The sequence below is a fragment of the Somniosus microcephalus genome, chromosome 4, assembly GCF_052327205.1.
Source record: "Somniosus microcephalus isolate GS21.2 chromosome 4, FLI_Smic_1.0, whole genome shotgun sequence".
In the NCBI taxonomy this organism is placed as follows: Eukaryota; Metazoa; Chordata; class Chondrichthyes; order Squaliformes; family Somniosidae; genus Somniosus; species Somniosus microcephalus.
In genome coordinates, this window is record NC_140990.1 from 257,746,346 (window position 1) to 257,773,310 (window position 26,965).

General features: G+C 47.4%; 1 protein-coding gene across 3 annotated transcripts in view; it reads left to right on the plus strand.

Annotated features, from left to right (window-relative positions):
- LOC147120408 (myosin light chain kinase, smooth muscle-like) overlaps positions 1–26,965 on the plus strand; it is a 604,168-nt gene that overhangs the window by 369,063 nt on the left and 208,140 nt on the right. For all 3 annotated transcript variants that reach the window (XR_015078189.1, XM_085986292.1, XM_085986291.1), the window contains exons 12-13: positions 21,358–21,495; positions 24,659–24,856. Coding sequence is in view for 2 of the 3 variants with exons in the window: in XM_085986292.1 (XP_085842418.1) it covers positions 21,358–21,495; positions 24,659–24,856 (336 nt within the window). In the remaining variant the exon portion in view is untranslated. The remainder of the gene's footprint in view (positions 1–21,357; positions 21,496–24,658; positions 24,857–26,965) is intronic.

Sequence of the window (26,965 nt, forward strand, 5' to 3'; positions counted from 1 at the left end):
AGGCTGCACAAAAGCACATTTGCTCCTTTGCAATTTGACATTGTGGACATTCAACCTTTGAAGCACTAAATCTAACACTTCTAGGTTTTCTTCCTCGCTGCTTGTTGCGATCAGCACATCGTCTTGATTGCATAAGCAATTTGGAACTCCTTGCAAAATCTTATCCACCATAGCCTGGAAGATTTTAGGGGAGGACGTTACACCTTACGGCAGCTTAGTGTAGGAGTAGAGTCCCTTGTGTGTGTTGATGGTGAGATACTGTTGATTCTCTTTGTCAACATTCAGCTGAGCATAAGCATGCGACAGGCCAAGCTTGGAGAAAGCCTTTGACACAGAGTGCTGCATACAAATATTGCGATGTAGGTAACGGGTACTGCTCATCGTCAACTGTTTGGTTGACAGTATCTTTGTAGTCACTGCACAAGCGTACAGTTTTGTCTGCTTTGGGCACTACCACAATCGGGGTAGCCCATTCACTTTTGTCAGTTTTTACTAGCACTCCATTCTCTCTCAACTTCGCTAGCTCTTCCTCCACCTGATTTTTCCTCCACCTGACTTTTCAACGCATAGGGGACTGGCCTTGCCTTACAGGCTTCACGTTGGACTTGATGTGGATCTGCATGTCATACCCAGTGATGCCCTCATAATTATCTGTGAACATGCTTTCGTACTTGTTTAGCATTGTGTCGAGTTGCTTCTTTGAAGCATTTACACGGAAGAAGTTTTTCCAATCTAGTTTTTAACTTTCTCAACCACACTTTGCCCATGATGGTTGACCTGTTGTTGTAGCTCCCTACAATAATAGGCAGCTTTACTAACTGGCCATTGTTTTGATCTGTACATTCCACTTGTCCACATGTCTCTAGGATTTCTCCAGAGTAGTTCTTTTAACTTTAAAGTACTCTTTTTAAGTGGTATTTGATTAAACTTACTCTCATATATATCCTTACTCATGATAGAGCAGTCGATACACATATCAATATATTGCTCGTTGATTAAAAGTTTTGTATGGAAGGCTTTCTTACAACTGCTAGCATTGCTGCTAGGGGCATAGATACTGTAGATGCCTAATTCTTCAACCTCAGGTGTGTTTCCTTCAATATTGTGAACTCCTCTTTCTTGTTGTCACTGCTTTGCATTGCCACTAGAATGGTTCTTACTTCCTGCTTTCGATCTAGCTCTGCAAGCTGTTGAAATATGGCCTTGCTTCTGGCAATAAGAACATAAGAAATAGGAGCAGGAGTAGGCCATTCGGCCCTTCGAGCCTGCTCCGCCATTCAGTGAGATCATGGCTGATCTTCTGCCTCAACTCCATTCACCGGCCCTATCGCCATATCCCTTGATGCCTTTACTACTCAGAAATCTATCAATTTCTGTTTTGAATATACCCAATGACTGAGCCTCCACAGCCCTCTGGGGTAGAGAATTCCAAAGATTCACCACCCTCTGTGTGAAGAAATTTCTTCTCATCTCAGTCCTGAATGGCCTACCCTTTATCCTGGTTCTAGACTCCCCAGCCAAGGGAAACATTCTCCCATCATCCACCCTATCAAGCCCTGTAATAATTTTGTATGCTTCAATGAGATCCCCTCATTCTTCTGAATTCAAGAGAATACAGGCCTAGTTTACTCTTCGCATTTCTGTATTGGCAGGACTGTGGTGAGTGATTTCCATTCCAGCGATAACAATTCACTGAACTGCTTTCACCAACATGCTTTTGACTTGGTTTCACAGCTTTAGGTTTGGCAGTGGCTTTGTGACTGTAGACCTCAGCTGCTCTAGCCACTTGAGTTGTACGAAGCTCCCTCACATTCAATGCACCATCTCCATAGATAGGGCAATTTTGCATGCTATGTCAAACGTTAGGTTCGGAGTGTTCTGTAATTTGGACTGTGTGCCCTCATCCACCAGTCCACACACAAACTTATCTCGCAACGCACAATCCAAAAATGAGCAGAATTACAATACAAAGACAGGTTCTTAAGAGCTACAATGTATTCACTGATGGTTTCATTTTGTTTTTGGTTTCTGGTACCAAACTTGTAGCTCTCTGCTATTTCTAACAGCTTTGGGTTGAAATGGTTCTCAAGTTTCTCGACAATGTCTTCAAACGACACATCCTTCGCTTTCCAATGTTTCGTGGATATCTGGCCCGATCACCATTAGAGAAATTGCTTTTTTCGGTTCACGAGTTACTATATTTTGAGCTTGAACATTCTCACCTGCACCTTCGGTCTCAATAATATTATTGGCCCTAAAAAACATCTCCATCCGCTCAATGTAAGAACTGAATGGTTCGTGAGCTCGGTCATACATGCCGAGGCTTCCGATGAATCCCGTAGGTGCGGCCATGATTGTCCTGATCCTGTCGAACAGTGACTCAGCACGCTACCTGTGTACCTGTGAGAATAAATGCTGCTGTTGCTGTGTGTACATACACGCGAAGGCAAAGCACAGACGATTCTGCACGAGTATTAACAGCAAAACATCGCAAAAATTCAGTTTAGCTGTCACAAATTCACCTTAAACTTGTCCACTCGAAGGTTGAACACTGTGTCCTTCCATGATCCCTAAAAATGGCTTTGGATCCCATCCTCGTCGCCAAAATGTAATATACTTGGGTAGAACAAATGAAGGACAGAGACGTGATGAGTTGCTAGTCCATGTGCTTGCTTTATTATGCCAGAGCAAACTGAGCATGCTTATACCAAACCATGTGACAATACATTACAGTGCCTAAGGGCATCAGTGAGATTTATTTAGAATTATATTTGAATTGCCAAGATTGGTGAAGTATTCACTTATTCAATGTACAATTAGCAATGTCTTAAAATCTGCATTACTGAAAATCTTAACCATATCCTCTTGCTATTTTTTAACATCTTATGTGCATTAAAAGCCACATATGTTTGACAATGGAAAAATTATACTGAGTGAACTAACTCAAATCCCAAGGCGTTTAAAGCAGACTTTAATCGCCCATGAACAGAGGTGCAAATTGTTGGATAGATGAGTGCTATCAGTAGAGTAGGCCTTAATCTGTTTACAGCATCCAACTCCAGGCATCAGCTTAAAGTATCAACTTGAGGAGTTTTAGAGTATTTTCCCATCAATGCCTCTTAGTTTGCAAAGATTGCTTTAGCAAACAATTCTGTAGCTATATGGAAACCTCAGACCTACATACTCAAAAGCTTAAGGCAGTTTCCCTCTGACTGAGATCAGGAAAGGAAATCATCAACTTTCACCCAAAGTCAGTGGAGCGGCTATAACCATAGAAACATAGACATAGAAGGTAGGAGCAGAAGGAGGCCATTCGGCCCCTCGAGCCTGCTCCACCATTCAATGAGATCATGGCTGATCATCCAAATTCAGTACCCTGTCCCTGCTTTCTCCCCATATCCCTTGATCCCTTTAGCCTTAAGAAATATATCCAACTCCTTCTTGAATATATTTAATGAACTGGCCTCCACTGCCTTCTGTGGTAGAGAATTCCACAGGATCACCACTCTCTGAGTGAAGAAATTCCTCCTCGTCTCTGTCCTAAATGGCTTACCCCTTATCCTTAGACTGTGACCCCTGGTTCTGGACTCCCCGGCCATTGGGAACATCCTTCCTGCATCCAGTCTGTCCAGTCCTGTTAGAATTTTATAAGTTTCAATGAGATCCCCTCTCATTCTTCTAAACTCCAGCGATTATAAGCCCAATCGACCCAATCTCTCTTCATACGTCATTCCTGCCATCCCAGGTATCAGTCTGGTGAATCTTCGCTGCACTCCCTCCATGGCAAGAACATCCTTCCTCAGATAAGGCGAGCAAAAGTGCACACGATACTCAAGGTGTGGTCTCACCAAGGCCCTGTACAACTGCAGCAAGACATCCTTGTTCTTGTACTCAAACCCTCTCGCTACGAAGGCCAACATACCATTTGCCTTCTTAACCGCCTGCTGCACCTGCATGCTTACCTTCAGCGACTGGTGCACAAGGACACCCAGGTCTCGTTGCACTTCCCCTTCTCCCAATCTATTGCCATTCAGATAATAATCTGCCTTCCTGTTTTTGCCACCAAAGTGGATAACCTCGCATTTATCCACATTATAGTGCATCTGCCATGCTTCTGCCCAATCACCCAACCTGTCCAAATCATACTGGAGTTTCTTGGCATCCTCCTCACAGCACACACGCCCACCCAGCTTTGTATCGTCTGCAAACTTAGAGATATTACATCTAGTTCCCTCGTCTAGATCATTTATATATATTGTGAATAGCTGGGGTCTTGGACCGATCCCTGCGGTACCCCACTAGTCACTGCCTGCCACTCGGAAAAAGAGCCATTTATTCCAACTCTTTGCTTCCTGTCTGCCAACCAGTTCTTTATCCAAGTCAGTACCTTGCCCCCAATCCCATGTGCCTTAAATTTACATGCTAATCTCTTATGCGGGACCTTATCGAAAGCCTTCTGAAAGTCCAAATACATCGCATCCACTGGTTCTCCCTTATCTATTCTACCAGTTACAACCTCAAAAAATTCCAGTAGATTAGTCAAGCACAATTTACCTTTTGTAAATGAATGTTGACTTTGTTCGATCCTGTCACTGTTTTCAAATTGTTCTGCTACTACATCTTTTATAATGGACTCTAGCATTTTCCCCACTACCGATGTCAGGCTTACCAGTCCATAATTCCCTGTTTTCTCTCTACCACCTTTTTTGAATAGTGGGGTAACATTAGCTACCCTCCAATCCATGGGAACTGTTCCAGAGTCTATAGAATTTTGGTAGATGACCAACAATGCATCTACTATTTCTAGGGCCACTTCCTTAAGTACCCTAGGATGTCGATTATCAGGCCCTGGGGATTTATCGGCCTTCAATCCCATCAATTTCCCTAACACCATTTCCCTACAAATACTGATTTCTTTCAGTTCCTCTCTCTCATTAGACCCTATGTTCCCCGACATCTCTGGGAGGTTATTTGTGTCCTCCATTGTGAAGACAGAACCAAAGTATGTATTTAATTGGTCTGCCATTTCTTTGTTCCCCATTATAAATTCCCGATTCTGACTGCAAGGGACCTACACTTGACTTCACCAATCTTTTTCTCTTCACATATCTATAAAAGCTTTTACAGTCAGTTTTTATGTTCCCTGCAAGCTCACTCTCATACTCTATTTTCCCCCTCTTAATTAATCCCTTTGTCCTCCTTTGCTGAATCCTAAACTGCTCCCAATCCTCAGGTTTACTGCTTTTTCTGGCCAATTTATATGTCTTCTCCTTGGATCTTATGCTGTCCCTAATTTCCCTTGTTAGCCACGGTTGAGTCACCTTTTTTGTTTTATTTTTATGCCAAACAGGGATGAACAAATCCTGTAGTTCATCCATTCGATCTTTTAATGTTTGCCATTGCCTATCCACCGTCAACCCTTTGAGTAACATTCCCCAATCAATCCTACCCAACTCGCGCCTCATACCATCGTAGTTTCCTTTATTTAAATTCAGGACACTAGTCTCTGAGTCAACTACTTCACTCTCCATCTTAATGAAGAATTCTATCATATTATGTTCGCTCCGACCCAAGGGGCCTCGCACAAGATTGCTAATTAATCCTTTCTCATTACATAATACCCAGTCTAAGATGGCCTGATCTCTAGTTGGTTCCTCGACATATTGGTCCAGGAAACCATCTCGTATACACTCCAGGAATTCCTCCTCCACAGTATTGTTACTAATTTGGTTAGCCCAATCTATATGTAGATTAAAGTCACCCATGATAACTGCTGTGCCCTTATTGCACACGTCTCTAATTTCCCGTTTAATGCCATCCGCATTACTGTTTGGAGGTCTGTATACCACTCCCACTAACGTTTTCTGCCCCTTGATATTTCTCAGTTCTCCCCATACAGATTCCACATCATCAGAACTAATATCCTTCCTTTCATTGTGTTAATCCCCTCTTTAACCAGCAATGCTACCCCATCTCCTTATCCTTTTTGCCTATCTTTCCTGAATATTGAATACCCCTGGATGTTGAGTTCCCAGCCTTGGTCACCCTGGAGCCATGTTTCCATAAACCCAAACATATCATATCCGTTTACCTCTATTTGCGCAGCTAATTCATCCACCTTATTATGTATGCTCCTCGCATTAAGACACAAGGGCCTAGAAATTCAGTGGTTTGCGCCAGCCGCTAGCGCCTTAGGAGGAGAAGATGTGGGGTGCTAAGCGGCTAGCGCCCGGGCGCAGCGTGATCTGCGCCTCTCGCGAACTTCAGTTAAGATTTAGCGGCGGCGCAAAGCCTTTGCGCGTGCTCAGCTGCGCGCGCATATCCTGACGTCATTTCATGGTGCAACGCCCTTTGTGCACCCCAAACCGGAAATTCAGTGGCGCCGGCCTATTGTGCACCTGGCGCCCCTAGCGACTGGCAGAGGGGAACGGTTCCCAGTCGCTGCGGGGCGCGGGGGGCGCTAATTAAAGGGCACTCCTCCTGCAGTATAAATGGCAGCCATTTTGCACCACTCCTTCTTTGTGAGAGACGGATCTTTGGAGAGAGACAATGGTAGAGAGGTTTCTGGTTTGGCTCAACACTCGCACAGGTACTTGTGGCTTCAGGCCACAGCTTTGCACTTGTCTTTAACTTCAGAGCCATAGCATTGATTGGAAACATATAATGGGGGCTGCAATGGGTGGAAACGTTGGGCTTCTCCATTGCATTCAAAGGGCTCAGAGACGCCGTGAGAGAGTGCCAGTCATGGCCAGACGGAGAAGGGGCAACAGGCATCGGCAAAGGAGGCCTTACCCACCCAGGGTATACCACCAGCAGTTCTCATATCTGAACATGTCTGAGGAGCAGTGTGTTCGGAGGCTGCGATTCAGAAGGGCGGTGGTCACGGAGATCTGCCACCTGCTTTGCGGAGATCTGCAGCCACAGCTGAGGAGCAGGACGTCTCTGTCGGTGGCAGTGAAGGTGACGGTGTCTCTCAACTTCTATGCCACCGGCTCCTTCCAATCCGCTACTGGGGACATTTCCAACATCTCCCAGTTTGCGGTACATTGCTGCATCCGCCAGGTGACCAATGCCCTTTTCAGAAGGAGACGTCAGTTCATCTCCTTCTCCATGACCGTTGACAAGCAGCAACAGCGTGCAATGGGCTTTGCAGCATTAGCGGGCTTCCCCATGGTGCAGGGCGCCATTGACTGCACGCATGTGGCTTTGCGGGCACCTCTAGAGAATGCCGAGGATTACCGCAACCGGAAGGGCTACCATTCGCTCAACGTGCAGTTGGTGTGTGACCACAGGCAGCTCATCCTAGCTGTCAATGCCCACTTTCCAGGCAGCAGCCACGATGCCTTCATCCTGCGCCAGACTTCTGTGGCAGACATGTTCGAGGCCCAGCCTCACCCACGAGGATGGCTTCTCGGGGACAAAGGCTATCCTTTGTGCACCTGGCTGATGACCCCACTCCGTGCGCCCAGCACCCCTGCTGAAGAGGGATACAATGACAGCCATCAAGCAACCAGGAACATCATTGAGCAAACAATCGGCGTCCTGAAGCAACGGTTCCGCTGTCTGGATCGTTCCGGAGGAGCCCTACAGTACTCGCCTGAGCGAGTCTCCCATTTCGTTGTCGTGAGCTGCATGCTGCCCAACCTGGCTATCCGCAGGACTCAGCCACTGCCACCAGACATCGGAGGACCACCAGAGGAGGAGGAGGAGGAGGAGGACCAGCACAGGAGGGAGGCAGAAAGTGCAAGGGCCGCCCGTCGGCGGCTTATTGCACGTCGGTTCTAGGCCCCCTCTCGGGGAATGGCTTGTGCCAATGGCAGAAGATGAATGTAGCCGCTCCACAAGCCCTCAGCCGAGCAGGGCAACCAGGACTTCCAAAAGAAAGCATGGACAGTGCGATTTAAGAAAAGGTATTACTATGATACCTCTGTGCCCTTCCCACATAACAAACTAATGGAGAGAAACCCCCCCAAAAACACAAATAGACCAGTCTCGGCCTTTACAATTAAAACAAATACACCAGTATCGGCCTTTACAAGTAAAACAAATACACCAGTCTCGGCCTTTACAAGTAAAACAAATACACCAGTCTCGGCCTTTACAAGTAAAACAAATAGACCAGTCTCGGCCTTTACAAGTAAAACAAAACATTTGGCCACACCGTCTACTTTTTCCCCTGCGAGGGTGATGCGTTTCGCATCCGTGACTGGCCCCTACCCGCCCTGCAGCTCCTCCTCAATGGGACCCCAGTGGCTGCAGCAAGGCTGGGGGAAGGCTGCTGAGGGTCAGATGGCGAGACGGCAGATGCCCTTGGGGGTCGGCCTGGACAAGCTCTGGGCCTGGAGGGGCCGGCTGCTGACTGCTCCAACTCTGCTTGGGCGGCAGCAGTCTGTCCAGCGGCTGGTGGCAGCTGCAATGGAGGAGTGACAGTTTTGGCTGCAGGAATGCTGCCAACCTGACAGATCACAGGTACTCCCTGGTCGGCTGATACATTGGCACTCGCACGGGCCAGCACTGCAGCATGCGCAGCAATCTGCTGAAGCACAGACTGCTGGGCTGCTGCGGCGCGGCGAGTGTCCTGGCGATGCCTGGCCGATCCAGCGAGGGTGGCAGCAGTTAGTGCCCGTGTGGCCCTGGTCCGTGTCTGCATGACACCAGCCAGTGAATGCACGGCACGACTGAGCACTTGGCTAGAAGCCGCCTGTGATGCAGCGAAGTCCTGCTGACTCCTAGCCTGTGCTGCCGCGAAGTCCTGCAGACTCCTGGCCTGTGCTGCACTGAATTGTTGCAGACTCCTGGCCTGTGCTGCCCCAAATTCCTGCATACTCCTTGACAGTGACTCTATGGAGTCAGGCATCCTTGCCACTGCAGCCATGAGCTCAGTGTGCCTGCGCTCAGCCTGGGCGCCCATTTCCGCACCTCCTCTGCGCACACCGTAGCAGGACTGGAGGCCGCGCCCACCCTCCGGGGAGAAGGCCGCCGAGCTTCCCCACCTCTCCCGCGTTGCTGCAGCCCGCTGGTCCCCGGAGCTTCACTATCCTCCGAACCTTCCCCCCTGCTCCCCTCCAGGGAAGACGTGTCACCATCATGGCCATGGGCTGCCTCGGCTGAGGGTGTCCCTGATGGTCTGGCTTCCTCTTCCTCCTCCTCTATGTCTGACTCGGACACAGTGCCAGCTTGAGGGGCCGCCTCCTCACCTGGCGAGTCACCATCTGAAAGCAGGGAGGCACAAGAGTTGCTTTAGAGTGAGGACAGGGCGGCAGCGAGGGAGGCATGAGTGCTGCTATGCACTGCATTGGTCCGACAGTGGCAAAGGATGCTGTTCTGAGGCGCAAGTGGAAAGAGAGAGGTCAAAAAGGTGATGCCCTTACCATTGGGGCCCACAACAGGGTCGGCATCTCCACTGGCGACGGGGCCAATCAGCCGGCCTGACATAATGCGCTCCACACGCTGCTCCAGGTCGCAGAGCTGTTTGAGGTCAGGATGGCCTCCCCTGGTCTGACGCTGCTGCCTTCGGTTGTGCGCCAGCTTGCCCTGCAAGAGAAAGGACGGCCTCTAAGTACAGTGTGAAGCCCCGATCTTGTCTGCACTGCTTCCCATGGTGGACTAGCCTTGACAGTGTGAAGCCCTGATCTTGTCTGCACTGCCTCCCATGGTGGAATAGCCCTGACAGTGTGTAAAGTCCTGAATGTGCAAGTGATTTTCATGACAGTCCCATAGCTGCTGGATGAGGGCTGGGCATTAGGGCTTTCAGGTCCCTTTGCCCATAAACTGAGGTGCACATGCAGGGATGAGGAGGACACTGGAAAGGGTACTCACCCTGACAACCCGAGTGAGGTCATTGAACTTTTTTCGGCATTGTACAGGAGTCCTGGCAACCACGCTGTTGGAGGTCACCCTGTTTGACACCTCCCTCCAGGCTTTCCGATAGGCACTGGGCAGCGGCCTCCTGCCACCTTCAGGGAACAGAACATGGCGCCTGCGCTCCACTGCGCCAACCAGCACCCTCAGGTCACCCTCGCTGAAGCGCTGCGCTCTCTCCCGGGCCTTCTCCATTGTCCTGGGCGTTGAACAGGTCAAGCAGCAGTGGTCAGGCCTTGCTTGAGGGCTGCAGTGTGCAGGGCGTGGCAGCCAAACAAATCCACCCTCCCCCTTTAAGAGCTGGCCGGCGCCAGAGTGTCTGCCTTCAATCAGCAACTCGCCGCACCTGCGCTGCGCCCGCCCTCGGGGGTATCGCCCCGGACCGCCGGCTTAGCGCCTAATGATAGTCATGCATCGCCTGTTTTAGCGCAGCAGCAACCTCTTGGGGCGATGCAACTGAATATCGGCGAAGGTGGCGCTAAGTTGCGCCGGGCGCAAACTTTAGCGGCCGCCCGGCTGTAGCGCCCCAAATGTGGTTATACTGAATTTCTAGGCCAAGGCCTTCAGGTTTGTTTTTTTAACACTCTTACATCTTTTAGAATTATTATTCACTGTGGCCATGTTTGATTTAAACCCTTGATTTCTCTGACTGCCACCTTTGTTTTTCTCCTTCCTTTCTTTTGCTTCTATCCTTGTTGATGTGCCTCAATAATTCCGAGACTCGAAGTTAGCAGAACAAAAACAAGGCTTTTATTAACTTAGAAAGTAACACGTAAGAGAGAGAGATGTCTTCCTTCTGGAGACTGAGGCCAGACTGAAGCTAGCTTACAAACGGGGCCAGGTATGGGCAGAGCCCTACACACAGCACATTCCAGTATACAATACAGCACATTCCAGTACACAATACAATGAGGTCTGGGGGAAGAGAAATGACACTGAAACCGATCTCAGTCACAGTCACATTCACCCCTTCTATAGATTTAGTCTGTTCGGGGGTTTGATAGTCCTCTGCGACCGACGTGGCTGTTGCGGTGCCGCGGGTGTCGGCTGGGTGTCCCCGGTAGCCTCCTGGGTCTCTGCCGGGGGTGCCGCCAGGGTTGTTGGAGGGGTAGTTGGTAGGGGTGCCATTGGTTGGTGTTCTTCCGGGGGTGATGAAAGAGTAGTGGGTGGGTAAGAGTTGCTGTGATCGTCGTTGCCGCTATTGCCGTGGTTGTTGTCAATGCCGGCTGGGGTGACGTCTTTTATGGACACGGTGTCCTCCCTTCCGTCGGCGTGCCGGACATATGCGTATTGGGGGTTGGCGTGGAGTAGGTGTACTGGCTCCACGAGAGGGTCCGTCTTGTGGCCCCTCACATGCCTTCGCACGAGTACCGGACCTGGGGTGGAGAGCCATGACGGCATGGATACGCCGGAGGTGGATTTCCGGGGAAAGACAAACATTCGTTCATGAGGCGTGGTATTAGTGGCCGTACACAATAGCGACCGTATCGAATGGAGCACATCCGAGAGGACTTCCTGCCAGCGGGAGATAGGGAGGCCCTTGGTCCTTAGAGCTAGAGTGACTGCTTTCCATACTGTCCCGTTCTCTCGCTCCACTTGGCCGTTACCCCGGGGGTTGTAGCTGGTGGTACGGCTCATGGCGATCCCCTTGGACAGCATGTACTGGCGTAGCTCTTCACTCATGAAGGACGTCCCCCTATCCGTATGGATGTAGCTCGGCATACCGAACAGGCAGAACAGGCTGTTGAGGCATTTAATGACCGTGGCGCTGGTCATGTCTGGGCAGGGGAAGGCGAATGGGAACCGGGAGTATTCGTCCACAATGTTCAGGAAGTAAACATTGCGGTCGACGGACGGGAGGGGGCCCTTGAAATCTAAGCTGAGCCGCTCAAAGGGCCGTGTAGCTTTGATTAAGTGGGCTCTATCTGGGCGGTAGAACCGAGGCTTGCACTCAGCGCAAGTGCGGCAGTTCCTGGTCAGGGACCGAACTTCCTCAATCGAGTAGGGTAAGTTACGGGACTTTATGAAGTGGAACAGCCGCGTGACCCCTGGGTGGCAGAGGTCGTTGTGGAGGGTTTGTAGCCGATCCCTGGTGGCGCTGGCACACATCCCTCGTGAGAGGGCGTCAGGGGATTCGTTAAGGGCCCCTGGCCGGTAAATGATGTCGTACTCAAAGGTGGAGCGCTCGATCCGCCACCTAAGAATCTTATCATTTTTAATCTTCCCCCTCTGTTTATTATTGAACATAAACGCTACCGACCGCTGGTCGGTAAGTAGGGTGAAGCGTTTGCCGGCTAGGTAGTGGCGCCAGTGGCGCACTGCCTCCACGATGGCTTGGGCCTCCTTTTCCACGGAGGAGTGTCTGATCTCGGGCCCTTGGAGGGTCCTCGAGAAGAAAGCTACGGGCCGCCCCGCCTGGTTGAGGGTAGCCGCCAAGGCGAAGTCAGACGCATCACTTTCCACTTGAAATGGAGTGTTCTCGTCCACTGCCTGTAGCGTGGCCCGCTCAATATCCTGCTTAATGCTTTTGAAGGCGGCGTGGGCCTCAGCAGAGAGCGGAAAAGAGGATGCTTTCAAGAGGGGGCGGGCTCTGTCGGAGTAGTTGGGGACCCATTGGGAGTAATAAGAAAATAACCCCAGGCACCTTTTCAGGGCTTTGGGAGTGTTGGGCAGGGGCAGCTCCCATAGGGGGCGCAATCGGTCGGGGTCTGGCCCGATTTCCCCATTCTCCACCATGCTGCCTAGTATGCAGAGGCGCGTGGTGTTGTAAACTCACTTGTCCTCGTTGTAGGTGAGGTTGAGTTTTTGTGCGGTTTTCAGGAACCTCTCGAGGTTCGAGTCGTGATCCTGCTGGTTGTGACCGCAGATGGTGACGTTGTCGAGGTAGGGGAAGGTTGCCTGCAAGTGGTGGTCATCGACCATGCGGTCCATCTCCCTCTGGAAGACCGAGACCCCATTCGTCACCCCAAAGGGGACTCTGAGGAATTGGTAGAGGCGTCCGTTCGCCTCGAAGGCGGTGTACGGGCGGTCCTCTGGTCTGATAGGGAGCTGGTGGTACGCTGACTTGAGGTCGATGGTGGAGAACACCCGGTATTGGGCGATTTGGTTCACCATTTCTGATATGCGGGGTAGCGGGTAGGCGTCTAGTAGGGTGTACCTGTTGATCGTTTGACTATAGTCGATCACCATCCGTTTCTTCTCGCTACCCCTTACCACTACCACTTGGGCGCGCCACGGGCTGTTGCTGCATTCAATAATGCGCTCTTTCAGGAGCCTGTCTACCTCGGTCGCGATAAACCGCCTGTCCTCCCAGCTGTACCTCCTGCTTTTGGTCGCTATTGGCCGGCAGTTAGGGGTAAGGTTCGCGAATAGCGAAGGCGGCTTTACCTTCAGGGTAGCCAGACCGCACACTGTGAGGGGCGGCTGGGACCCACCGTACTTGAGCGTGATGCTTTGGTGGTTGCACTGGAAATCCAGGCCCAAGATCACGCTCGCACATAGGTTCTTCATGATTAATACTTTAAAATTATCGTATACAGTTCCGTTAACGCCCAATTGTACCGTGCAGTAACCCAGAATGGTCGATGTCTGGGTTTTATCAGCCATAGAGATGGTACCCTGAGTAGGGACCACCTTTAGGGAGAGTTGTTGTGCCAGTTCTGGGTGGATAAAGCTCTCCGTGCTTCCACTGTCAATTAAGCATTTAACCCGGCACCCGTTTACCTCGATGTCCACCATTGATCTGGATAGCGGGTGCGGCCTGGTCTGGTCCACTGTGACCGATGCCACTGTAGGGCCCTGATCGATACAAGATGGCATCCACGCTGTCTGCTCACAAGATGGCGGACCCCACGAGGTCGGGCAAGATGGCGTCCAAGATGGCCGCTCCCACGGCGCACACGCGGCGGTGGCGGGTTTTCCGGCGGTTGGTTTTCCGGCGGGGTTCCCTCTGCACACCTTCCCGAAGTGCCCCTTCTTACTGCACTTAAAGCAGGTGGTGCCTTTCGCCGGGCACAGGTTTCTGGTGTGCTTTGGCTGCCCGCAGAAGTAGCAGTTGGGTCCCTGACGCATCGCGGCTGTCGTAGGGCTTCTGGGGGGAGAGCGGGGCCCAGCCAGTGTCGGGCTGTCGGGCGGGGAAGATGCCTTCCAAGATGGCGGCGCCCTCGGTGCACACGTGGCGGCGTGGACGGCGCGGGCTGAAGAGTAGGCGTCCGAGTTTCTCTGGGCCACATCCAGGGATCGCGCGGTGTCCGCAGCCTGTTTCAGGTCCAACCCCATTTTTTCCAGCAGTCTTTGCCGGATGTAAGTGGAGCTGAGGCCTGTGATGAAGGCATCGCGAACAAGCTCGTCAGTGTACACTGCGGCTTTTACATCTCGGCACTTGCAGTCTTTGCCAAGCATTTTCAGGGTGCTTAGGAACTCCTCCACCGATTCCCCAGGTCGCTGTGCGCGGGTAGCGAGCAGGTGCCTAGCATACACCTCATTCGTAGGCTGCTGGTAATGCGCCTTTAAGATGTCGCAGGCGGCCAGGTACGTCTCGGCGTCTTGGATGAGGGGGTAAACCCGGTGGCTTACCCAATTCCGCAGAATTCCGAGTCTCATCCTCACAGCGTCCGTAGCGTCTTTGACGGCTGCGGAATTGTCCAGGAAGAATTCCATACACGCAAACCAGTGTCCGAAGCGTGCTGATGCGTCCGGAGCATGTTGATCCAAATCCAAACGTTCGGGTTTCAGGAGTTGATCCATAGTGTTGAAAAATAAGTTAATAAAATTGATGTGCCTCAATAATTCCGAGACTCGAAGTTAGCAGAACAAAAACAAGGCTTTTATTAACTTAGAAAGTAACACGTAAGAGAGAGAGATGTCTTCCTTCTGGAGACTGAGGCCAGACTGAAGCTAGCTTACAAACGGGGCCAGGTATGGGCGGAGCCCTACACACAGCACATTCCAGTACACAATACAATGAGGTCTGGGGGAAGGGAAATGACACTGAAACCGATCTCAGTCACAGGCAGTGGTGAATGGAATATTTCATCACACTTGTTTCCCTTTCCTCTGTCTCCCTGCTCAGGTTCCCTGCCTGAAGCTGGCATTGGGAGGCCTGAACCATTTTCTGGTTTGGGCCTCATTTGCACGTAGCCAGTAAACTGTGGGCACTAAATGGGAACTTCACTGAAGCTCTCTGGTTGTGGGAGGGCAGGGAATTAGTTTGCTCCTATGCTGAGGGAGAGGGGGAAGCTGGATCCCTGAAGAGGCGAGCATGGGCCAGCAGCAGGCCGCGGTATTTTTGTGGAGCAGGAGAGGCAGTCCTGCACCTCCTATCCCCAGAGAAATGGATGAAAAGAAGTTTGAGGCCTTGTTATGGAGCGGCCACCAGCAGTCCCTTTAAGGACCACTGGTTAGGCTGCTCGCCACCTAATACAAATGGATGAAGTGTCACAGTGCAGCACTGCCCATTGCAATCAGAGTCCTATAACGGCGGAGGACACCGATTTGTATATTTGACCAGATCCTCGCCTAGGCGATTGTTTGCCCATTTACTGGAACAGCTGGCCTTGGATGTCCAAGATACTTTCCCCCCCACCCTCACCACACAATTTTCAACTGTTAGCTGCCTGTTTTTCAGGTGGCTGGAAGTTGAAAATCGCCCCCACAAACTTTTTAAATGCCGCATCTCCATGAAAAGTTTATTCTGGCTAATATATTTTTACCAAACGGCTCAGTGATTAAATAAATCGAGATTTTTGAAAGTGTGGCCTGTATCCTAACATCTGAAGCTCTGTCCTGTCAAAGGATCCTAATGTGTAATTTTTAGTTTATGTTATGAAGCCACATTGAAAAGGAGCAATGAACATTCACAGTTTTTCTCTCCTTTTGGTAAAACCACCTCATTTATGCTGCCGGTGGTTTAACCAACAGCAGAGAGATAAAGGAAGCCATAGCCTGTATCCTGCCCTGATTTTAAAATTCTCATCCTGGTTTTCAAATCCCTCCATGGTCTCGTCCCTCCCTATCTCTGCAACCTCCTCCAGCCCTACAACTCTCCGAGATATCTGCGTTCCTCTAATTCTGGCCTCTTGAGCATCCCTGTTTTTAATCGCTCCACCATTGGTGGCCGTGCTTTCAGCTGCCGAGACCCTAAGCTCTGGAATTCCCTCCCTAAATCCATCTGCCTTTCTACTTCTCTTTCCTCCTTTAAGATGCTCCTTAATAGCTACCTCTTTGGCTAAGCTTTTGGTCGTCTGCCCTAATATTTCCTTATGTGCCTCGGTGTTAAATTCTGTCTTATAACTCTCCTGTGAAGCACCTTGAGATATTTTACTATGTTAAAGGTGCTATATAAATACAAGTTGTTGTTGTTGATCTTCTTCAACCTCTGTCCTGATTGTAATTAAGCCTGAACCATGATTCATTTCTACTTGGATGAAAGGTGATGTCCTGAAAACCTTTCTGAGAACAGTTCATGCACCGACAGACAGCGTGCATCTGTAATGACGGCCATCCTTTTTTCCTTCTGAGGTTTTCTTTCGACTCTGCGGGACAGGACAGTGAATGCTGCATCTTCTGCTTCTGGAGTTTTGAAATCAGTGTTGATCAAGTGTAGTTTTATTTGCTTTCTGATTTCCGTAATGGAAAGGGAAGCTGAATTTGTGCTTGTTTTATGTTGAGTGGATTTCTGTTTCCTACTGTAAACAAAGTATAGATCCTTACATCATGCCCTTATATGGAGGGACAATGGGAGTCATGCACTGCAATTAGATATTCTAAACAATCACAATGTCACTCACTCATCAAGGTTACTAATACTGTGCTCTGGAATACATCGCCCACTGAGAAAGCTTGAGCTAGTTTCTGTGAGTTACTTCAGGCTGTTTTTATCATGAAGGCTCAATTTTGACATCTTGAGATTAATTTACTGCAGACTGTTGTGTTCTCGTTGACTTTCCCATGTGATATCATCTTTTATATGTGATTTATAGTTCCCAAAGCTCCATATCCCTTTGTGAATGACTGCACAACAAAACCCAGCATGTTGAGTCAATGAATCAGCAGCACAAGTACCTGCTGCAATATCCAGATCTTCTTAAAACTTAACATTGCTGCAAAAGAGATTAACAAACTTTTTCCAAGGTCCACTGTTTCAGGTTTACTTTTTTAGGAGTTGTGGCTGGGCATGGGGTGGGAGGAGGACGGGCGAGGAAGATATAAACTGCACTAGCAAATGTTTTTCAATTCTGTTCATTGTTTTAATTTGTCTTATACTCAGTAATGCTACGGAACAATATACTTGCATTTTTATCACTGAAAACAAAAGGAAATTTGCTTCATACGATTGACCCAAGCAAACTGTTCTCTATGGTGAAGGATTCAAATATCAAGGGACACAGATTTATGAAGTTTGAAGTAAAGGATTCAGTCAAGTGGAATAAGTTAACAGGAAGGGCCTTTGAAGTAAACAGTATAAATGAGATCAAGAGAACAAAAGTTGGCCTAGAAATTCAGGAGCAGGATTCAATCCCTGCACCTGAATGGTGAGGCCCTAGGTGCCCCCGATATTGGGCCTCGGGCCTCATTTCAGTGGAGGCGGTAAGCTGCGCAGCGCTGCCAGCAAACCCTGACTGAAGATCAGCCTGCTGCTGGCATTCCAGCAGCCCTCAGGAAGGGTGGGCGGTTGGGCCTCGGACCAGGGGGAGTGATCGGTGGCCAGAGGGGGAAAGGATCGAGCCTTAGGTTGGGCGGGAGCAATCGGAGCCCGGTGGGGGAGTGATCTGACCTTGGGCGGGTGGGGGTGGGTGTGGCGGGATCAGAGGCCGGTTCAAGGGGATCGGAGGCCAGGTTGGTGGGATCAGTAGCCAACTCTGGCTGGGCGTGTTCCTGGAAGTTTCATCACATGAGCTCCCGCCTCCAACAGCCTTCCATAGTCAAACAGCCTTTTTTCCCCATTTCCAATATTTATATAACTAATAAACAAAAGTGCTCAAAGCATATGAAAAAAAACACACATTATTTTTAATGCCCCTATGATTTTCTCCCGGGTTGCTCATAACAGTGCCGACCAGAATTGTGCACGCGCTTCCTGTCCGCCATATTGGGAACATAGTAGGCTGCTTAGCACATGAAAAACATTTGCTGCGTGGCCAAATTTCTCGGATGTTGTGTTTATGTAGAGAGAAGGAATCGAGGGATATGGTGAGATCAAAAAGAGACAGGCCTTTTAGGCCTTGTGACATGTTTCCTGTTCCCAAAATATGTTTTGTTCTTACTACAAAACCTGTAAAGAAGACTGTGAGTGATTGTGTTTTTATTAATCACTTTTGAGCTTCCTCCTTGAAGACAATTTTTTTCATTTGTGGAAATAACTCCATTCTCCTCTAAGTCTTCACTTTATTTTGACTCATGGTTGTTGCACTTTGGGCAGGGAAGGTGAAGACACATTTTCTTTAATGAAGGCCAGTTCTGTACACTCATCCGTGAGATACTCCTTAACCATCCACTCACATCATTCACATCCAGACACTGGAAAAATAGTCTGCTCTTCAAATATTGTATAAATATTCAAATAATAAACAAAACAAACATTCCATGCTAGTATCTGCTGAAAATAATATTAAAATAATCCCGAACTGAAAAAAGTACAGAAAACCGTTGAAAGCAAGACTAAGTCCCATTCCAACTGGCATTAAAGAACTCCATCATGATATAGAATAATTATTGAAAGTTTTTCTGCATAAAATATCCTAAGTGTGCCAATTAGCTGATAACTCTTGTGTATTGTTTCCCATATTCACTGTATTCCCATTCCTTGGGTGAGCAGCCAGTCAAACACTCTTATGTATTTGTCCATTAAGTGCACTGAAGTGATTAACGTTGTTCAGCCTTGCATATTCAAGCAGTACAGTATCTGGTTTTTGAGTTTAGATCTAAATAGTGACAATAATGAATGATAGAAAGGATGACTGCATTACTATGAAATCAACTTCTGAACTGGGTCTAGATTATGCCAGCACCAAACTGAAGTGCATGAATCAGCCCTTTAGCTGAACATAGGTCCAATCTAACCTCTGAAATGAATAAAGAACTACAAGATGTAAATCGCATCATAGAACGTTGCAGTACAGAAGCAGGCCATTTGGCCCATGAAGTCTGTTGATCATTTTCTCCAATTGAGCCACCTAGTCTAATCCTACTCACCTGCTCGCTCCCCACACTATTATTCCTTATTTTTCAAGTTGCAATGTAATTCTTTTACAAAATAATTTATGGATTCTGTTTCAACAGTGGTTTGTGGCAGAGAATGCTACTTTCTAACCACTCTGTAAAGAAATTCTTTGTAAACATTTTATGGTGGGTGAGCTTTGTATGCAAGACTAATAGTCCAGATTTCGCTGGAGCGAGACCTCTCGCGGAGTGCCCCAAGAGTTCGATTTTGTTCCTCACTCTTCAGCTCGAAAACATTTTGCATCGCAAATTACTGGAAGTGTGAGCTGAGAACAGGGTCAACAGGGCATCTGGGACCTTGGTGAACGACAGGACCAACAGTCGATCTCCTTAACAAATGAGATTTAAGGATAACGAAAGAAATGGAGGAACAACGGAGAAGGAAATAGGGTGAATTAAAGTCAAATTAGATACAGAACGAGAAATAACAAAGGGAAGAAAAATTGGATTAAGAGAGAGAGAAAAAAAAAAAGAGACAGTGTAGGAATGTCTAGTTCCTATCAAAAGACAGGTCCACTCAGGCGATCAAATAAACGAGGTTTAATGAAAACTAACAGAGTTTAACGGATAATTACAGGAGAACATCGAATATAGGTCTACTCAGTTCGGAGGCTCCACGAGGACTGCTTGGGCGGTCCCGTGGCTGACGTCATGACGTCATCACGTTTTTCCCGCCGGTGGGGGATCACGTGATGAACAGCGTGACGTCATCGCGTTTACCCACGCTATTAAAGTGATCGCGCTCTGTACATGTAAACAGTGAAAACAAAGATACAGACTCAGGCTGTAGCTAACATATTATTAAAGGGAATTATATACAATTGATCGGAGTCCCTTAGTGGCTCCGCCACAACAGAAAGGAAAAGTAAGGGAAAAAATAATAAAATTAAAACGTTCAAATTTTAACTTTTAAAAATCTCTAAGAACAATTTACTACCTGCAGGAATGAGACTCCACAGTTTCAATTATTCCCTTTCTGGTCCAGCGAGGTTGAGTAGCATCGCAGAAACATAAATCTCATCATTAAAAGGGTTAACACTAGTTCTAACTTTCTGTGGCAAGTTTAATTCATTTTAACAGCCCAAATGCAGCAATTTCTTGAAACTCATGGGGAGATTAATGGTGAGCTGTCATTTTTACAAGGCTAACAGCAGAGCAGTGCAAATCCTCCAGCAATTTTTTCGCTACAAATTACTGGACAATTTACACACTAATAACAGAGTGCACATTAGACTCTCCGTTATTTTGCCAGCAAGTTCTGGCCCATTGGCATAACTGTGGTTAGAAGGGAGAGGATTTTTACGGAGGTTTGTTAATACAGTGGTCAGATGTAGTAGTTGTGAGAAGGTCTTCTACATCATTGTGACACAAACTTGACTTGCAGCAAGCAATGGTTGTCCTTTGCATTTTTTCAGGCTGCTGCTCTTCCTCTTTCTTGCTGCCCATGGTTTTCTTTGTCCTCTGAAGCATCTAGGAGGAAGCCTCTTCATAAGGCAAAGTTGTGCAGCATGCAGCACACTTTTTTTTAAATTTTTGAGACCATATCAGCCTATATTACTGCATCTGTACTCCTAATTTCCAACTTCCAACACCGCCAGATCAATGCAGTTCCTTCAACATGCCAATGATGTATTAAGTGATATATGTGGTGAATGAATGCATTCTTGAAAGGTTTGGTTTGCTCTTCTTACCTTGCCTGACCTGGTAAGGCCATGAAACCTTTTTATGGGACTTAGTTGCCATGCTTGCGAATTTGCCAGTGGCACTGATTGCCCTGGTTCTCTTTCCACTACCCTTGTGCCTCGCTTGTTGGGGCTTACAGTGCTCTGTGCCAAAGAGAACCTCTGTTTTCTGGCTCAGTTCATCCAGCACCACTTCATCAGAGAAGCTGATGACTCTGCCCTACTACAGACCTCACAGATATGTTTTCTGAAGAGGCCTTTGTGCTCTGCGCCCAATCCCTTTTGGTAGATGGCTTTCTCTTTATGATGCTGCAGACCTTTATATCCTGCAGTAGCATGCTAATTCAGCCCTAAATGAGCAAGCTCCCAATTACTGTTGAATCCTGGAGCTTGCCCCAATTATTCAAATTAGGCTGACCCCAAAATTACAGCAGGGTCAGCCTATTTCACACTGGGTGGGCATGAATCATGCACTGTCCTACTTCTGCTCTGGAGTTCACTTGGAAAGTCTCTGCTACAGTGTCTTAAAATGAATTTGTGTAAATGTCATTACATTTCTTTTGTACCTAGTTTACTGGATTTTTTTTGTAAACAGAAAGGGAGACTACCAAGAAGACTGAGAGTGCAAGTGTTGAAGATTCCAAAAAGACATTTGCCCCAATCATCCTGAAGAATCTGACTGACCTGCAGGTCATGGATGGCAACCAAGTGAGAATGACAGTGGAAGTGGCAGGTAAGGCAATCACTGTGAGCAAATAGTACTGAATACCGATCACTTGGAGCCACGCGAGAACAGACCAGAGCCTTAAATGTCCACCGGAAATGCACCTGTGGCTGAATTCCATCACTAACCCTGCCCTTAGTTGGCGTGGTTGTGGAGGGGCCTGCAGGAGCAGACCTTTGGCAATGTGGGGGCACCTCTGCAACACCCCCTGCCAAAGACTCCAGAATGCCAGTGGTATCTGGATAGCCAGGGTGGGGGTGGGGGGGGGGGTTGAGGGGGAGTGGTGGGGGGCTGGGTAGTGCTCGGTTGCTTTGGGAAGGAGTCTGGGTGCACTGAGCGGCCCCTAGATGAAGGGGGCTGCTACAAATTCAGACACCTGGCTTTGACCCCCAAATGGGCCTCACTTCCACTGAGATTGGGCAGGTATCAGGTGGACCTGCACTGATTGTCCCTCCTGAGGACGTAGGAGTGGGAAATCCTGATGTATGTAGTCCCCACCCTGGCCCTGCCCCCACTTGCATCGAGGTTTCTTGTGGGAGTAGGCAGTGCCTCTGCCCTCAGAAGGCCACACAGGAAACTGGCTTAAGGCCAGTATCCAGCATATCTGAATTTGCGAGAGCCTGTCAGATTGGCCGTGCAATTGTGTGGTTCCGATTTTCTACATCAAATTAAAATGGTTCATTGGCATTCATTTTAAATATTAGCAATAGAGGAACCATCATAAGTTCAACTTGTAATTAAACACTAATGATAACGGCGAGGTGTCTTCCTGATGGTCACAAATAATTACTTTCCCATTTATGCTGAATAATGGGTATTGAGGTGCACTTGTTAAATTATGTGAGATTTGGGTGTCTAAGTTCAACATCATTGCACCCGTTTTACGAGCATAATTGCACTGAATGTGCAAAATTGGGGATGTGTACATTTGTTGCACATGCGTACCTACATTGAAGGGCTGCCCTGGCCTAATTTTCCAAGTTAGCCTTCTCCACTTCATTTGAATGATCTCACTGTACATGAAAACTTTACAGGGAGTAGAGCTTGGAGGCTGGATGGCTGCATCAGAAGAGTGGGCCAACTAACTGATCTTAAAGGGTATTGTTCACCTTTAAAGGGAAGTAAAGGAGTGCTACAGCTGAGTGAAGGTGTAGGAGCGGCAAATATTCTACAGATGTGCGCAACGACGGCCAAGGGAAAGCCTCCTGCTTTCAGTAATGATGCATTGGAGGTCCTGTTAGAGGAGAGGCAGTGAAGGGAAGCGGTCTTCTTTGAAACATAGTTGCTTTTCCCACCTGGGGAGAATTTTGTTAAAGTATAAGCCTAAGGTTGAGGACTAGGACAAGCACACCATACAGGATTGCCACAAAATAAATGGAGATTTTTTAAATGTTTTGTTTGTCCATTGTCTGTTGGTTGTAGTTGTGGTAAGGCTGTAAGTGCTGGTATAGGGCAGAGAAGGCAGTTAAGTGATGGGAATGTATGTCACATTACTGGAGACTCCAGTGTTTTTGTTTTCATAGTAAAACTACAGCTGGAGAGTAACAGGATGTGTCCATTTACTAAATGTAATTGGCACGCAATGAGGTTTACTTACAGCTTGCACATCAGCTCCCTCTGTGCAGTCTTCCTCCTTCTCCTCCTGTTCCTGGGGGCTCTAGGCCTCTTTGCTCCTCAGGCTGCTACATGGCCACTCCTCTCCTGATTGCTAAATTATGAAGCAGGCAACAGACGAGTTGCTGGGTCTTTTCCACTGGGAAAGTTCTGAAGATGTTTCTCCTTGCAAACATTGTGTCTGTCACTTGCTTTGTGCATTTGCGAACAGCAGAATGGCTGCTTTGACTGATGTCCCCATGGTGGCCTGGAGGATCCAGCAGCATAAAAAATAATGGTATTGTCACTTTAACAGGGAGTGATGTATCAGTCGTCGATGTAGTTTGAAGATAAGCCTGCAGCAGATAACTGGTGAAGCAGAAAGGCTGACAACAGATCTCCTCCGACGTCCCCAAGTACAACTAGCATGGCCCGTGGACTCAGGCCCTGGGCTATCACCAGGAGTGCACATAGCCCCTGAAGTGCCTTTGCACCTAAAGATGGTGTCCCCTCATGAATGTTTTTCCTTTTCATTCAAGTCATGTAGCATATTTGAAATACCCAAAGGGATTCTCATTATCCAACCTTGTGAAGCAGCAGTAATGGCTAAACTGCAGGCAATTGACTGTTGGTAAAATGTAAGCTGCAGAAAAAGGGGCCAAAAATAGAAACAGAAATTTCTAATCTTCCAAAAATCAGCAAACAATAAGCAAACACAACCTCACTTTAAGTACTTTTATAAAGCAGGCCAGGCCGTTTCCCACATAAGTGCCCAATTCTTATTTTGGTGTGGGACATCATTTGAATAAGTTTTGTTTGTAAAGTGGAGTTTCGCATGACAGCAGCAAGGCCTGCATTTGAAGCTCAAAATTGGACAGAGTGTGAATGCAGTGTGCGAGACTGGAGTTCTGATTTTCTGAACATGGCCACCATGAAGTGAGGCTCCACACCACCAATGGAAGATCAAGGTTATATTATAATAGATAGAACTGTATGTGAGAAGAGGCTTCCAGAGCTTAATGGGGAATGGTAAACAGAGAAAACTGTGCATAGAAAGAACTTAATTGCACACATGGTAAGTAAAATATAATGACATGTATAGATAGAAAACTATCAATAAGAATGTTAATCTAAAAAATAAAAAAATCATAGACTCGAGTCAGCATGTCACAAGGGGCCAAGACTATTGCTAACCAATAATAATAATAATTCTAAAAATAGAGTGGGGAAATTCTGTACAAGATATTTTGTCCCACAACAATTTTGGAAAGAAAGGGACCTTTTTTTGTCGAGTTCCTGTCAAGAACTGCTATATTCAGCTCCTGGGGTAGAATCCCTGTCTTTAACAAGCTGGTTAATGTTATCATTGGATGTAAAATTAATGATTGTGTAACAGAAGTTTTAACTTTTATGTTTATTTATTGTTTTAATAGCTTTGATACTGTGCAGGAATGTGATTACCATCTCTCAGAAAATTGTTTCCACATAGTTGGAAAATTCTAATATGCAAAACATTTCTTAACTACTATTTTTTCTGTCCGCCATTTGTTAATGCTAATAAATGTGTTGATTTTATCAGCTAATCCGCCCCCTGAAATTATCTGGCTCCATAATGGGAAAGAAATTCAGGAATCAGAAGACTTTCAGTTTGAGAAGAATGGAAATGAATACAATCTTTTTATTCAGGAGGTTTTTCCTGAAGATACAGGAAAATATACATGTGAAGCTTGGAATGATTTGGGGGAAGTGCAGACTCAGGCAATACTAACTGTACAAGGTACTGTTCTTTCAGATCTGTACTGCAACAGTTGATGTACCATCTGATCGTGTTTCCATGTGCAGCTGCGCGCCATGCAACGTCCTTTGCATTTAAAGAGGATGGTGGTCTTTAAAAATAAGTCGTTGAAAATATGGGAAGAATAACTATTCTTGTTATATTTATATGCTTTAAATTATGTCACAACATTAAGATTTTTAAAAAATGTTTAAAACTACCATTGGGTTGGTATTTTAAATAGCTGGACTTGAAAATAATGTGAACTATTTCACTGCTTTGTAAGATCAGTTCGGAACACCGTATTATTATGCTCAGCCAACATGGAATAAATAACCTTCAGTGATACAGCATTTCAGATGCATATGAAAGTTTTGGCACAATACCAGCACCAGATCTATGATACAGAAGTGCCTACATTTTAGAATTTTGAGGGCCTGCTTCCATAAGCTGATTTAATACAGACCTGAAGCAGCTAATTGTTAACTGTTTCAATGTGCACTCTTCATATCCTGCATGTATGCAAACATTGGGGTAGATTTTTGTTTTTACCACCTGGGCATTAAGCGTGGCCTGACCAGAGAGCAGAGAGGAAAATTGGACAAGGAGGATCCCACACGGGCTACAGAACCTGCCCAATTTTCCATTCATTTAAATAGAAGGAAAATTAAATTCATTTTGTTGATGGCATGCGAGCCTCCTGCCAGATATTCCTTTCTGCGCTCTCCCCAGATGAATTTTACTGCCCAGGTGGTAAAGACAAAAATCTATTCTACTGATTGTTAATAAGATTAATAATATTTAATTAAATCTATTAATAAAGATGTTTGTGGCTAAAAAAAACTAGTCACTTCAGATGAAGCTTTTCTTAGTGAGGAATAGGACGAAATAGAAAATAGAATCCATGATAAAGTTTATGATCTAGAAATTGAAATGCACCCAAAAATGGGCGTGTAGGTGGCAGGGCGTGCTGCATGTGCCTGTTCCCATGGTCCCAGGTACCTCTTTAAATTTGTGCTGGGATCTCATTAAAGTGATTCAGGCATGCAGCCAATATTCATCAAGAAATCAGGCAGCCAGCACCTCTTAAAGGGGAGGTTCATTCTGGCTGTAGACAATGGGGAACCTTCCCAGATTGAAGAAAATGGCTGGAAGAGGTCCAGGCAGGGCACCCAGATTCTCTGATGCTGCATTGGAGGCCCTCATCCAGGCAGTGAACAGGAGGCAGAAAATCCTGTTCTCCACAGGGGGCAGAAAGTCCTCCAGGCAAAACCTCTGCTGCCAGTGACAAGAGGTCACTGAGGAGGTCAATGCCAGGAGCTTAGCTCCCAGGACCTGGCTGAAATGCCAAAAGAGGTTCAATGACCTCATCAGATTTGTCAAGGTAAGAATACTGCTCTCTTACTCTCTGCTCACACCTTCACCACCTCCAGCCTCACTACTCACAATACTCCCCTCCCCTGCTTCCCTTCACACTCCTACAATCACAGCACCACACCACTATATCTCCTTCTCCTTATACTCACACACTCACTGCTATTGTAACCCTCACTTTCCCACACTTCACATCTTACGCACTGCATACCAACTATTTGACCATGTTAGACACATACTCTAAACACCTCACAAGGATGTCACTAACACGCTTCTTTCTTGCAGGAGAAGGCCGCGCACAACCTGAGCTGGGAGGTTTCCACTGGAGGAGGCTGAGCCCGCCTGCACACCCTCTCCACTGTGGAAGAATACGTGCTGGTAATCACGGGCAGGGGGAAAATCATGGCTGTGTCGAGTGGCAGCGCTGGAGGAGACGTCGCACAGGGTTTCTTCACGCTTTATCCTCTTTTGCCCTTCTTACTTCTATCTCACCCGACACATTCTGCATGACAAACTTCAGCTGCTTTCACCAGCCACTTCTTCCTCTGCTCTGCCTTTACACCTTGTCCCTTTCTTCCATTTCAGGTGCAGAAAAGGTGGACATGCTTCCGCTGCTTCAGGAAGAAGAGGCCAGCCTACCTGGAAGTGCATTGTCACTCGATCTGACCCTAGCAAGCACCAGCACAGAGACTGGCATCACGCGTACCTTAGAGGCTAGGTTAGAGGAGGGGTATTCAC